The sequence below is a fragment of the Pelodiscus sinensis genome, chromosome 3 (assembly GCF_052426305.1).
Source record: "Pelodiscus sinensis isolate ZL-2025 chromosome 3, ASM5242630v1, whole genome shotgun sequence".
NCBI classification, from domain to species: domain Eukaryota; kingdom Metazoa; phylum Chordata; order Testudines; family Trionychidae; genus Pelodiscus; species Pelodiscus sinensis.
In genome coordinates, this window is record NC_143054.1 from 49,767,089 (window position 1) to 49,782,384 (window position 15,296).

Here is a 15,296-nt window from a genome sequence, read left to right on the forward strand (position 1 = left end):
ATGAAAACAGCTGTATCATGAATGCCTTCCAGTATGTGGCTCCACCAATACTGATAGGCCTTCTAGCATGTATACACCATAGAGAAATGCTTAAATCTCAAATATCCTATTCAGGTGCACATGTCAAGGACAAGGGGTGAACTGTATCCTGGGAAACCAGTTTACTATGAACAAAAGAGGCAAAGTGTCTAGGAGGTCTTAAAGAAAGAAACTCGCTAAAACACTGGACAGACAGGACAATGAAATGTGGTGCAAGAGAGAGAAAAGTCACAGAAGCTAGATAATATTTTCCATGAGAAGACAGATCAGCTAGCATGCAACAGACTTCATTGTGAGAGGATACCCTTCCTGTGTTCTGGACTCAGATAGTTCTCCAATGACTCACAATGGAAGGCTGAGATAGAAATTAAGGGATTTTGCAATTTCAGATGCTTATTGTTTTGTATGATCTACATCCCTTTGAGACTTTTATACTATTCTGTGACTTACATAATTGAGTATATAGAAACACACAGGTATTAGATAAGGGGTGAGGAGCCTCCAACATGTCAGCCACATGTGGGTCATCAGGGTTAAACACTGGTGGGCTGTTAGATGGATTGTTTACTTGAGTGTCCACAGGTGTGGCCATTTGAAGTGCTCAGTGGCTGTGGTTCACCATTCCCAGCTAAAGGAAGCTGCAGGAATCAGTGCAGACTAGGCACATTAAAAACCTTGACCATTTCTATTCATAACTCTTACAATAACTTCTAGGCATCAAATGCTGGAATCAGGTGTCCAAAAGAGTAGACTTGGTGCGAGGTGTCAAGGTTCATTTGAATTGTGCTCAGCTGTCATGGTCTAGTCAGGTAATTTGTATGCCTGAGACCTGCTCTATGAAAACAAATTTTATATTCCCGACTAAGATCTGGCAGCCATAAGCATGAAGGGCAGTAGAAAAGTTTCAAAAAATTAACAAAATCTGCACAATATGAATATTCCTGACACATTCAAGCAACTGGCAACTTACCACATTATATTCTGCCATGCCTTAAGGGTGGGTGTCCATGACTTTGAGAAGAACTATGTCACACAGCTGTTAGCACAGCACCAGTTACGGACACAAGACACAGCTCAATCAACACAACCATGCAACTAAATCCTGAAAATGGCAAAGGATAAAGACTGGGAGCCACAGAGGGACTGTACCCCAGGAATGAAGTGTGCATAGAAATGATAGACATCCTCATTGCTTCCATCAGCAGCCCTGGATATACAAATTACAGTAGTTCATTTTGGTGGTGACTAATGCTTGGACCACTGTGAACCAAATCTTAATTTGAGATGGAGTAAAACGGAACCACAGGCACTGAGAGCCGTGGGGCTCTATGCATGCAGATGGTTAGGTAAACAAACCATCTGGTGGCCCACTAGTGATTAATCCTAAAGAACCATATACAGCATGTGTTGTAGGGTTGCAGGTTCCCCACTGCTGTCTCACACACTTGCATATTGTAGCCAGACAGGAACTCCCACCTGTAACATCCATCTTGCTTGCCTGGAGTATACAGGGCACACACAGAGCAGTAAAATCAGCATAGTCTTTGAAGCTGTGACAGGAGGCCCGGATATGCTAGCTCACAGTGACCCTAGACAACTGTAAGCAGAGATATGATGGTGATCGAGCTAATCGCTGACCAAGAGGCTGCTGAGGAGTGCCCTTGACTGAAATCCATATTGATAAGATCACACACTTGTCCACAGAGGGAGGAATCTCCCGCCCAGTAAAGAATGTCTAGTACTCACAATTTAGTTATCTCTCTTGCAAGTGTAAATTAAGTTGAAACTCCTTGTAAGAACTGGCATCACAAAGACGGACCAACACAATTTGGCATCTTAGATAAGAAAGAAGATACGGGCCCCTATGGGTATAAAGATGGGTCCAGCAGCACACTTACTCTGAGCGTCAATATACCATCTATCTGCTGGTTAGGTTAGATTATTGGCCTCCCGAGGTTCCACGGGGATGCCCACCTAGTATTCGTCTTTCCTAGGAATTAAGGGACCAGCCCTGGCCTGACACGCTGGAGTCGAGAGAGGCACAAAAGGGGGTAAAATTGTACCCATATCTGTCCTTCTGTTTTGAGTGCATGCATAGAATAGAGCTCTTTAAAGATTAAGCTGTCACTTGGTACCATTATTTTCTATCTTCCTTTTTCCTGTGTAACCATTTTAAGATCTGTATTTGCTAGCAGTTAAGAAATAGAGCAATAGCCATTGTAACCATATGATTTATAAGTTTCTTTAATAAACCTGTAACTGTTTAAACTTTAGCCTGACTCCTTCAGTTGCTGAAACAGAACCAAGCACAATTTAAAAGAACTCCAGAAAGGTCCTGCAGTACCTTAAAGACTAACAAAACATGTAGATGGTGTCATGAGCTTTCATGGGCACAACCCACTTCTTCAGATGCTTACAAAAGCTCATGACACCATCTACATGTCTTATTTGTCTTTAAGGTGCTGCTAGACTATTTGGTTCTTTTTAAATTTTTCCAGTTACAGACTAACTGTACCCAGCTGTACCCGGTTACAGACTAGCTGTACCCGGTTACAGACTAACTGTACCCAGATACCCCTATGAAGCTTCCAAATAATTGGTTAGTTTGAAGAAGAGAGCTTTTTACTAGAAAGAAATTGATATAGTCTTGTGCTAGAGTTATTATTTTGTGTTAGATTTACTGTCACCTTGAAAATTCCACAAATAATTTTTGTTCAATCATACAGAATATCTGATAGGTACAAAACAGAAATCAAATAACGTTTAAGTATTTTCAAGATTTTATCATTTTAATATTTTTGTCCTCTCATAAAATGTATGCTATTTGACCACTGTAAAATGATGTCCATTTGAATACAGATGTCTTCATTTTGTTTTAAGTTCCTTTATGTTATCAATTACCTATTAGTTAATATTCTATTATATCTTCTCTATAGACTAAATGGTAACAGAGAATGTATCCTAGATATTTAAATATGCCAGCGTATTGTAGAATTAATGGATCATGCAAATGGAAAAATGCAGTGCTGCCAAATATAAGAATAAGCCAGGGAAAGATTTGTGAGTGTTTGGGGGAAACCAACTCCTTCAGGGGAAAGTACAAATCCACTGAATTGCGAAATATATCTATAAAGCTTTTAAAATATCTTTAAAATAATAGGCTAATATTTAATAGGCTGAAGAGCCATTTCCACTGCTTTCACCTACTGCCCTGCAATATGCAGGCACACAAATCATTTCAAAATTGCTGGCTTTACAATACAGAATGAAGAATGCCTGTTTACTATTTTAAAAGAAAAAAAAAGATTGAATTACGCAGTATTAATATTTCCAAGCTCTATTACACAGATAAAGTGAGTCCAGGATAGAAATATAATTCGTGGATGCAAAAAGTGATAGAGATGCTTATTGTCTTGGGGATTGTATGAGATTACAATGGTCTGCCCATATCATTGGTAATTAAAAATTGGAATTATCTTTAACATAAGTGCTGATCTCAGTATAGTGGCTAAAAGAAAAATAGCCATTTCATAAAAATAATCTCATTTTAAAAATAGCCATTCTTTTACAAAGGAATTTCAAAACCTACAGGGAGAAACTCCAGAGCTGGCCTCATATGCAAATTTGACACTCTCTCTCATGGCTTGATTTTCCCTTTCATATGTGTTCTTTTTTTTATTGTATCCTTTGGTATATATGGTTGTGCCAATTTTCTTCCACTTTTTGATCTGAGGAAGTGGGTCCGGCCCACTAAAGCTCATCACCTAATAAACGATCTTGTTAGTCTTTAAAGTGCTACATACTCCTGTATTTTGTTTCAGCTACACCAGACTAACATGGCTACATTTCTATTACTATACTACATAGTCTTGTGACACAGGTTTTGTCCGGGTGCAAGCCCGGGGCCTCTCCACTGAGCAGGACCCCAGCCTAGCGAGCCCCCTGTCTCAACTGTACGGACCCTAAGACTGGGCATGAGCAACCGTCCGGACCCGACCTTAGGGCAGAAGGTACTCAGTGAGCCTCTAATTCCCGGCTGCTAGTCCCGGGAGCCTCAGTTTACCTTCGCCGGCTCTGTCGGCTTGTTGTTCGTGTCTCCTTTACTTCCCCTGCCTACTGCTTGCTAGAGGCCTTTCCAGGGTGGCCTGGGGACTAGGGGGACCCGGGCCTGCCGTCTCCACCAGGTCTCAGCCTGGGGCCCTAAGGGTTCGGGTGAACACCCTCACCCGGCTGACGGGGTCCCACCCCGTAACGTGTCAGCCCACGGCCTTCAAAATGGCCCCACCCCGGGCTGCTTCCTAGCCACCCTCTCATTTGCCCCTCCTCGTCCAGGGTGCGGCCCCTTACCTTCTCCTGGAGGTTCTGCCAGTGTTCTCCCGGTCTCTCCCCTGGTGGTGGAGAGGGGGGGGGCTCGTCCGTTGCCACCGCGGAGGGAGGAACCGCCTCGACTGCTTCCCCCCTCCCTGGTTCCCTTGGAGGCTGCTTTTGAGCCTCCCGCTGGAGGCTGCATCCTCGGCTCCGCCCCCCCGCTCGGTGTCCTGCTGGCGGGGCGTCCAGGTGGTGGCCCCACTCCTGCAGTCCCGACAAGCGGCATGCTCACCCGAGCCGTATCCATCAGCCCCGGCAGCCCGGCTCCTGTTCTCCTGAGACAGGCGGGGATGCTCTTCCGAGCTGGCTGCCCCCGACGCTGCCCTCCCCGAGCCATTCGCCGGAGCAAGCGCTGCCCGCCTGTCCGCGCTAGTGCAGGCCGCTGCTGGCCCGTCACATCCTGTTTTTTGTTTCAGCTACACCAGACTAACACAGCTACATTTCTATTACTGGCTTGAAGAAAGACATGAACTAGACGGGCCATTATATTCAACTCCCAATTGACATAAAACATTAAGTACGGGATACTTCCAGTCCACTCAATTAGCTTCATTAGCACTGGCACTACAATTGACAGATACTGCCCCCCTTCTTTTTCTGTTACCTATTGGGAGGTTCCCTCCTTTTTTTCCAGTCTGCTTATCTGAGAAAGTGGGTTTTGCCCATGGAAGCTCATGATACTATATATATATTTTAGTCTATGAGGAGCTAAAGGACTACTTTTTTTTTAAGTTACAGATTAACATGGCTATCCCTCTGAGAGATGATAAAGATGACATCCCAGCCTAGGGGCTGTAGGTGAAAAGATATAGTCCTTGCAAGGTAACAGAATGGTGGCTACTGGTGATGATGGGAAGGTGACAGTGATGAGGAAGATGTTGACTAACATTTTTGGTTATTCTACAAGAGATGGTATGAGAATATGGATGCGTAATATCTTTACCTATCTTATTGGGCTGGGATGTCTGTGACTCTGCTAAACGCATTAATACATTATATTTATTGATATGCAAGAGTTCCTATAGTGTGAGTGTTCCAACTCCACATACTGGTGTTACTAACTACATAATAATTTAAATAATACCAGGCCTGATATTGGGACAAGAGCTTATCAACAGTCAAAGTGATAAGTGAGAATTCTTAAGTAACATGTATAATTGATATACAATCTAAAGATTTAGCAACAATATCAATGTGAAGTAGTTTAATACTGATAGTTAACAGTAGAGTGCTATGTTCAGTTTTTAATAGGATCTATTACAATTTTACACTTGCATATCACTTTAATATAAAAAGAGCATATTCAAGCAGAAAGTATGATTAATGAAATGTTATATCTAATTTATTTCTAAAGTATCTTAATTATGTCTAAAGGGGGTTACCTGCCTACTTAAGAACTAACCTGTTTATTTTATGTGTTAAACTATATTGTGTGCATTCACATGTAAAGATAAAGGCATAAATCACTTAATGCACAAATAGATACTAGTTATGTTTTGTGGAGTAAGTTACACAAAATATTTTAATGTTATTATTGACTTATGACTGTAGTTTTAAAAACTCTCAAGGGTTATTAGAGACAAAGGCAGAGACTCTCAAGCTAAATGTATGATAAACTGACTGGTTCAATATCTAATTCCGTATATATATAATTTCAATATCAAAGGCTGGAGCAGAGGATTGTAATATTATAATCACTCCAAAATATATTGCTTAAATTAAAATGAAAGCACAATCACTGAATTATGTTCTTTTTTTGGTGGTGGTGGTGTTGCTGCTTTTTTATTTCGAGCTTTTATTTCTGTAAGCAGGGAATTTGGTGTATAACCATATTTCCTGGATGGCTGAAATAAATAAGTGAATAAAGCAGCTTCATACACTTGGGGAGAATTATCTTAATACAGAATGAGACAGATTGTTCAAAAAGACAAATACAGACCATACAAAAACACGAGAAGAGGTTATTCAGATCATCCATCTCTCTGTTATCAAACTTGCCCTCATTCCCCTGATCTCAGACTATTACTATTTTAACTGCCTTTATAGAGCTGTATGAATTTCAAAGTGTTCCACGAATTAGATTTATGAACAGTGCAGTACTATGAAGCTATAATAAATGCTTGGAGAACCTGCTTTAAGAGTTGAACATTCCTGAAAGCAAACATCATGAAAATCTGTTTAAAAGAGGCTATCAGGAATAAACAAGTTGAAATATCATCAACTAGTTTTCAAAACTAATGGAAAATTACTAATAGCATGGTGAAGAACTAAACCTTTCAATATATTTACATTAGTACAAACAGAACATATAGATATGCTGTGGATATTAAAGAACAAAAACAAAATAGAAAAATAGAATGAATGCTTTTATATATAAGGGTACATCTACCCTATAGGACAAAGTCAAATTAAGATATGAAATTTCAGCTACTTTAATTGCGTAACTGAAGTTGAAGTAATTTAACTTGGCTTTTGGTGTGGTCTACACTGCAGGAAGTCAAAGGAAGAACTCTCCTTTTTTACTTTCCTCGCTCCTCAGGAAAGAAGAGTTACCAGCATCAACTGGAGTGCTCCTCTCAGTTCAAATTAGTAGTCTTAATTAGACTGCTAATTCAAACCCTGGAAGATAGTCAGCGGTAGTTTCGATATTCCTCTGCAATGCAGATGTACTCTTATCGGGGTTGCTCTGTTTCCTCTCTCAGAAATAGCTGTAGTGAACATGTTTGTCAAGAATATCCATTGCTTTGTAAAGCAGTCAAGAAAAAATGCTTACTTTAAAAGAGCCAATTTCACAAAGCAGAAAACAATTATGAGCCAAATCAGCTGGGAGAAAGACTTTAAAGAGAATGTCAACTGAAATTGGGAACTATTTAAAAAATTTTACTAACTGCTCAAAGAGCAACAATTCCACAATAGAGTAAAAAGGAAAGAACAGTTAAAAAACCAACACAACTAAATAAATAGCTAGATAGATGATAAAACAAGTGAAAATAGCTGCATAGTACTGTCTGATTCATAAACCTAATTTATTTATTAGAATGAACAATTCACTGTTCTTCCAAGAGTTATTAAAAAACAACATTAACAGTCTAGCAAACTCCTTGGTCAGCTTTTTTTACCTCTTGAATGCTAATAATCATAACCTGCAATTTAAAAATGTCTAACTTCAATAGCGACTGTTTAATATCCTCTTGATGTGTGGTTGGAATGGAAAGAATTTTATAAGCAACCTATGATAAGACTACCAGCTGTTCCATGGTGTGGAGGAGGTGCACTGCAGGGAGGAGAGAGAGTGGTGTGCACTCAGGTAAGAAAGCAGAATAGGGTGGAGGCAGAGTGGGGGAAGAGTGATTGCCACCAGCAGTCTGGTTCTCTGCCTCCCTGACTGGTCTTTCCAGGGCTAGAAGTATCCAAACACACACTAGATTCCACTGCAGTTTGGAGTTTCCCTTTGTGATAGTTTAGAGCTAAGCAGTGATTCCATAAGAAACAAAGTGGTTAAGAAGTGGAGAGGTACAGGCATATGCCCTGGCATATTGGAAAATTGGTGCCTACAGTCTAATGTTGATTTAGCTGTCAGAGGGGAAGACCTCATGTAATCATATCTTCTATTTCTTTTAGTTCTTATGTGAAACCAGAACTAGAGACTGGACTCCTTTTGTGTTTCTTTGGACAAGGGAACATCACTAACTTTGGCAGTAGACTTCAGGAAGTAGTTGAGTACACATCCCTGCCTTCTGATTGCCTAGGTACGAAATGGAGATGCAATGCTGCTGTAATAAAATGTGTTGAAGGCACATTTTCCCTCCGCTTCTTTATGTCTTAAATATTCTGCAAATAGAGCATATGTGGATAATATGACTCTCTCCTAATCACTCATAACAGTGGGAATGGAGATTGATGATGGGCATGGACTTATTACTATGACAAAGTGTTTGAATTCTAAAAACTTCATCATTGATAATTTTATAATCTTTCATAAAAGGTCTCCTTTCACTTTTCCAAGCTGAAAAATTCCAGACTTTTAAGCTCTCTTCATATGGAAGCTGTTCCTTAATCATTTGAGCTTTGTACTTTTCCCAGTTCCAGTATATCTTTTCTTTGACCAAAACTGTAAGCAGTATGCAAAATATGGGCATGGATTTATAAGATTCCATTATAATATTTTCTTATTAACTATCTGTGTCTTAATATTTTTCTCAGAGTGATAGCTATATAAGTCTGTAACTTTGAGTAGTCTTGTGGCATCTTAGTGTAAGTCAGCTCTTGCTCCCTATCTTGAGATAGGGATGCAAATGAAGCTGACCAAAATTACTAATGAAGCGGGGATTTAAATATCCCATGCTTCATTAGCATAATCTTGCCCGTGCGCTATTTCAATAGCCAGCTGATTCGAACCAGGAAGTACGTGCAGGACCACGTTAGTTCAAATCAAACCCCTTGGTTCAAACTAACGTTATTTCGAATCAAAGCTCTTGGTTTGAACAAATGTTTCTCCTCAAAAAATGAGGAGTAATGTTATTTAGAACCAAAGGGTTTCATTCGAACTAACTCGTCACGGAGCGCACTTCCTGGTTCAAATCAGCTGGCGATCGGAATAGCGTGTGGATGAGATTATGCTATTAAAGCATGGGATACTTAAATCCCTGCTTCATTAGCAATTTCGGTTGAGATAGGGAGCAAGTGTAAACGTACCCTTAGAGACTAACCAAAATATATAGAATCATAATCTTTTATGGGTCAAACCCACTTCATCAGATGAATTGGAGTAGAAATAACAGAAATCAAGTGAGTGAGAGTGAGAAAGAGAGAGAGATGTGTGTATATATAAACAGCAGAAGATATACCTGTCAATTGTAGGACCCAGGTAGTCTGATTAACAGTTCATTTTTCATTGGGATATTCCACTAAACTTCTGAGCTGACAAACTGCCTATGACAAACTAATAGAAAGACTTCTGTTGATTATCAGTGGGTTTTGGATCAGGCTCAAATTGAGAAGTTAAATAAAACTGTGCTGTGTAGACATGCTCTTGAAATGTAGCTCAGAGCATAAAGACTTCCAAACATGGGCAAAAAAAGAGGAAAGGGCTTCACAATTCAGTTCCCATTATTGTTCATTATTTGTTTCATAGTAGCACCTAAAGTCCTTTTATTTAAGAATGATTTTCCTTTGTTTTTTTTTTCAAAACCAGACATGAATAATCATCTAACTTTTGATATCACAGCCTACATATGTAATCTATCTTTGTCCTTTATTTTGAGCATAAGGTACTTTTTTTGTAGTGACCACATCTAAAAAAATCATTAAAACATTTTTTAGGTGAAATTCACATTCATGTGCTTACTTTCCCCCAAACTGCTGCTTTAAATTATTATCGTTTCATGCACATAACTATAATGTTTCAGATTGTTAAATCAGACAGATGTTTTTGTACTCATAGCTGTATTTTGTAAGTGAGACAACAACAATACTGTATAAACAAAAATGTCATGCCTTGTTTTGTTATCCAGCATGAAAAAAGTAATAAAATATAGCCACAAGCATTACAATTTTATAAGGTAAAATCACCCTGAAATGTCAAAATATAACAACTCAGTCTTAATGGAATGTCTACAGTGATACAAAAGTATCTGACAAAACTGTGACACACTAAATCCTGAAAAGCTGAAAGGGCACTAATATTGGGTAAAAGAAGTTTTATATGACTAAGAAATACATATATTGAAACAATGCACCACCAACGATACTAAAACAACAAGACAGTGAAAATATGTCATAAAGCAGTTGGGTTCATTTTTTTTCATTTTCAAATATCTAAACAATTTTGAACTTCCCTAGCATTACAAAGTTTATTGAAAACAGCATTACAGTCCTATGAGCTTCTCAGTCAGCTCCTTTAAAACTCTTGGAGGAATAGTTATTTGGACTGATTGATTTTAAAATGATGTGTTTCAGTAGATATTGTTTAACATTTTCCTGATATAATAACGTAATTCAAATGATCATCACACAATATGACTACATCTGCTATTTTTCCCTCCAAAATCAGAATAGAAATTTTTATTGATGACTTAAACTTTTTATGCATTATGTTTGATCATTCTCTTTCTTTCATCTAGAAACAAAAGAATAACATCTTAGGGTTTTTTTGCTTCTAATATTTTTTAAACAAATTCTTTATTTATTCTGAACTCCATTAGCCATAGATTTTTGCTGCTACATTATGCTTCCCTTTTCAATACCCTGTGCGGACTGTGGGGGATGGAGGGCAATGGTGATAGGGAAAAGGATGATGGCAGAAAGGGTCAGGGTTTGGGGTGACAGGGAGGGACTCCCTCCCCCAGACTTCCAGGACTCCTGGGCTGGATTATGAAAATATTCCAGCTATATATGGCCATGGGCCATGAATTTGAGACCCCTGGTTTTGATGATCTTCTGAAACAATTGGGGAGCATGGAACCTTGGGGGTCCAGAGATCTGGGGCACTTCTACTGTATGAATTTTTCCATAGATGGGAACCTCAACAATTCCAGGTTCCCTGCTGTAGACATATGTTTTAAGTGAAACATTCAGAATATTATGTTTCCACATACTCAGGAAATTTAAACAAAAAACAAAACAAAAAGCCCACTTTTCCCTTTCTACATGGATTTTTCTTCCAGAATTTTAGAATTTCCTGTGGAACAGAAATGTCAGATTCTCCTGAGATGTATGACTGTCTGAGAAAAGAGCACGAAAGGAAAAACACATAGTTAATAGTATCAGATAATGAAGTTTTTAGCTTAGAAAATACAGAAGCTAATATTTAGCAACAGAATACCAAGGATACTAGTGCAATCCATAGATGTATAAATGGCAATACTGGGTAGGAGTAGAGTTGCTATATTGCCTTTCTATTTGGTAATGGTAGAATTGCAACTGGAACCCTACATCCATTTGTAATTCTCAAAATTCAAGAAAGATGCTGAAAAGTTCAAAAACAAGTCAGAAGTATGTCTACACTGGTGAGTTATTTCGAAATAACTCCCCTTATTTTGAAATAACACGGCGAGCATCCACACAACCAAGCCTGTTATTTTGAAATAATAACTCCTGCTTGTGAAGAGGAATAAACTTATTTCAAAATAAGTAGTACTATATCTAGTAGTGTAGATGTAGCCTAAGGGGCTGACAAACATATTCATCCATCACAGCCTATAAGTACTCACGTGGGGAACAGACATTTGATAATAGAAGGCTCCACAGTCTAACCTCTAGAAACTGAAAGGAGACAAATGTAGGTAAGAACTGTGGGGAAAATGGAACAGTTAACCATTGGAACGATTTTTGAAAAGTTGTTGTGAATTCTCCAACACTGGATATTTTTAAATGAAGATTAGATTTTTCTCCTCCTTAAAAGACATCCTCGAGTTAAAGCAGGATTAATTCATGGAAATCCTATGGCTTGTGTTATTCAGGAGATCCAACTAGGTGATCACAATGTTCCTGTCTGGCCTTGATAATTTATTAATTTTATCTGTGTCAAGAATGTATAAGATTTCGATATCAGTATCACAAAGGCAGTTGACACATACACAATACATTAAGTCACCTGACAAAATTCTCTCACATTTCCCCAATAGACTGCCAGCCAAAATCCAGCTTTTTCCCCTTCAAAGTGGAAATAAATTCAATGTGCATTTGAAAACTGTTTACAGACTGACAAATGATTCCTGTTTTGAAAAAGATCACTCCCTATTGACATTTACAATAGATTTGATTCCAGAAATAAGCTTGCTCCCTTTTGCACTGAAGCATTTTCAGGTTTCATTGCATTAGATTGCTAACTTGACACAATGAGACATCAGGAAGTCAGACTGGATGATCACAATGGTCCCTCCTGGCTCTGAAATCTATGAAATGGAAACTATGAACTAATTCAACGTTACTGACCCAACAAGTTGAAATGACTGAGGTTAAAAAGCACTGTTACCTCCTTATGATTAAACCACTGCCTTCCAGTCAGAGGGTGTCAAATCAATATAGGACACCCTTGCGATTCACAGTATGGCTATGTATGGTTCTGCATATCTGTGGGTCTCCTGTCCCAGCCTTCAAGAGGAGAGGTGAGGCAGGGGCCGAGAGCTGTGGGGAACTCACTGCAGCTGCCAGGAACCACAGTGAGTTCATGGTGGCTCCCAGCAGCTGAGGTGAGTTCTCAGCAGCTGTCTGGAGCTGAAGTGGGTTCCCCATGGCTCCTGGCAGCTGAGGTGAATTTTCCGCAGCTGCCAGGAGGCACAGTGAGTTCCCTATGGCTCCTGGAAGCTGTAGTGAGTTTCCCAAGGCTCCTGGTCCCTGTGGTCAGTTTAGGAGCCAGAGAGATCTCACTCCAGGGGCCAGAAGCTGTGACTCCCAATATTCACAAATTTTGCCATTCTCAGTGGATGTAGGAACACAGGTCTACCCTGACTGGTGAGGGTTTCTTTTACACACACACAAAAAGTAGAGGGAATTATGTGCATGTGTGTGTGTGTGTATGGGGGGGGGGAGAGAACAGATGCTCTGCCAGTTAATCATACTACATAGGTATGATATATTTAGACTGGCAGATTGTATTGAAATATATTGCATTCAAATTTGGGGGGGGGGGGGGAGGAAATGACCTATAGCATCAAATCAAGCATGAGGAAAATTATATTAAAGCATGTCAATTTTGTGTATCTACAAGATAATAAACGTTGGGTAAAAAGTGTGTCATTAGACTGCAGAAAATAAGTTGATCTGACATTGTCAGCTCTTTTCAAATTCTTCAATAGCTATTTAAATTTGTTCACAGCCCGGAAACTCCATAACCTACATGTTCTCTCTCCCTGTCCCTACTTTGTTATAAGAAATTTGAAAAACATCATTTTTAAGTATATGAGAAAAAAACCGAAATCATTCAACATTTATGTAATACAGAATCAAATATTCCCCAGAGATTCTGGTGTGAATACTAGTGATATTTTAATCAGATTAATACAACACCTTTATTCAGCATTATCCAACTGAACTGTTCTGTTATTCTAGCTACCTGCCAAAAGAAAAAAAATCTAAAAATAGAAGAGCACCCATATAATAATCATGCAGTGTATTGCAAGAGCATGTGTACAATCCCTCTCTTTATGCACAAAGCAAATCTGAATTGCAAGTACTTTGCCTATCTAACTACAAAAATGAATTCTATTTCTCAGCTGAATATTAGTCTAGCGTGTAAACCCACATGCCACCAGAGTACTTACCTGGCAAACAGCTACAGTAAAATTCACCTATCAAATCATGGCAATGGGCTCCGTTTTTGCAGGGTTTGAAGGCACATTCATCAATGTCTGTTGAACAGTTTTTGCCTGACAGAAAAGAAAATGAAACATTAAAACTATAAATCATGCTGGGTTGGGGAAAGCACAAAAACTACTTCATAGCCCAAGTGACAACTACATAATTTAACTTTTCCAGGTTGGGCACATTATATTTTGCTTCTGCTTGACAGCTTTAAAGCCAGGGATTTTCATAGATCATAGCTGATAGTTAAACAAATTAAATATTCTAAAGGCATGATGTACACAAGAAGAGTTAACTGAATGTGTAAATGCGTTGTGTGTGTGTTATTGTGTCACATTTCCAGTAGGAGAGTTACTGTTAGCATTATATGGCACATATGTTAAAAAAAGCTACGCTTAGAGATTTATTACCTCACCCCCAGCAAACTTGTTTCTAAAGCTAGGCAAGAACTGTGCTGCTCAGATCAAAACAGTCAGATATAAATGAATCTATTTTTCTTTCTCCTTTTATAGAGGCTTAAAGAAATTGCAATAGATCCTAATTGACAGATCTCAAAAAGTACTTGTCAGTAGGGAATCACCATTGAATGAACTGTTTGAATGATACTAATCAATAGGATAGTATGCTGTCTTTGACATCCCACTTGTACTTGTAACAACCTCTTCCCAGAGGCTACATACGGCACATGTGAAAGAGTTAATGATGAAATGATGAGTGTATTTATTGGGCTGGAAATATTTTCTGAATTCCAGATCAATGCTAATTTCAAGGGTGATAACATGGTTTTTGGTAAGGAAAGTAATAAAATATGAATTTTAACTTCCTACAGTTCTTTCAGATTTCAGTATGGAGTACTTGTTACCCCAAAAAATATTCTTACTGGAGACCACCCAGGGTTACATTAGTATGGGTTTATTTCCACTAGGTAAAACTAAACAGGAGAAAGCAGCCACCAGAGATTTAAACTAAAGAAGATAGAACTCTCTCTCACACAGACACACACACACACACACACACGCAAGCAAGCAAGCGAGCACACCCCCCTCTATTCATTCAGTCATTCACACCCATTCACTCCTGCCCTTAGGCACTAACACACTTACACAGATATATGGGTTGCAGAAGGAGCCAAGGCATGTGGCTCCTGGAGGGTCTGTCTGCTCATCATGGCTGGGGAAGCTGGTCAGGAGGAGAGACACTGGAGAGGAGCTTCTCAGGATCAGGGGAAAGAAAAAAAGAGAGTCTCACATGTGCTCCTTCTCCTTATATAGTGTCTCAATGGCTCCTGTGACTCATTCACCTTGTCATCAGGGAGCATGCCCAGACTTCCCTTTATCCAGTAGGGAGCATGCCCATACTGTGATGACTCATTGAAATGTGCTCCATTGTTCCAAGCCTTCTTCAAACACACATTAACACTCACACTCTCTCTCCTTTCACTCAGGGAGAATGCAGCTTAGGGAAAGTTTTAAGCAAGGTGACTGAGAGTTACAGTTGCAGTTTACAGTAAGTTTCTGAGAGTTACACAGATTACAAAGTTTGACAAAGATCACAATAAGTTGCAGTTTAAAACCTTAGACCTTACA

General features: G+C 39.1%; 1 protein-coding gene across 1 annotated transcript in view; it reads right to left on the minus strand.

Annotated features, from left to right (window-relative positions):
• The window catches only part of LOC112547815 (uncharacterized), a 365,550-nt gene that overhangs the window by 216,447 nt on the left and 133,807 nt on the right, over positions 1 to 15,296 (minus strand). Inside the window, exon 4 of the mRNA XM_075923696.2 lies at positions 13,671 to 13,775. Coding sequence (XP_075779811.2) covers positions 13,671 to 13,775 — 105 coding nt within the window. The remainder of the gene's footprint in view (positions 1 to 13,670; positions 13,776 to 15,296) is intronic.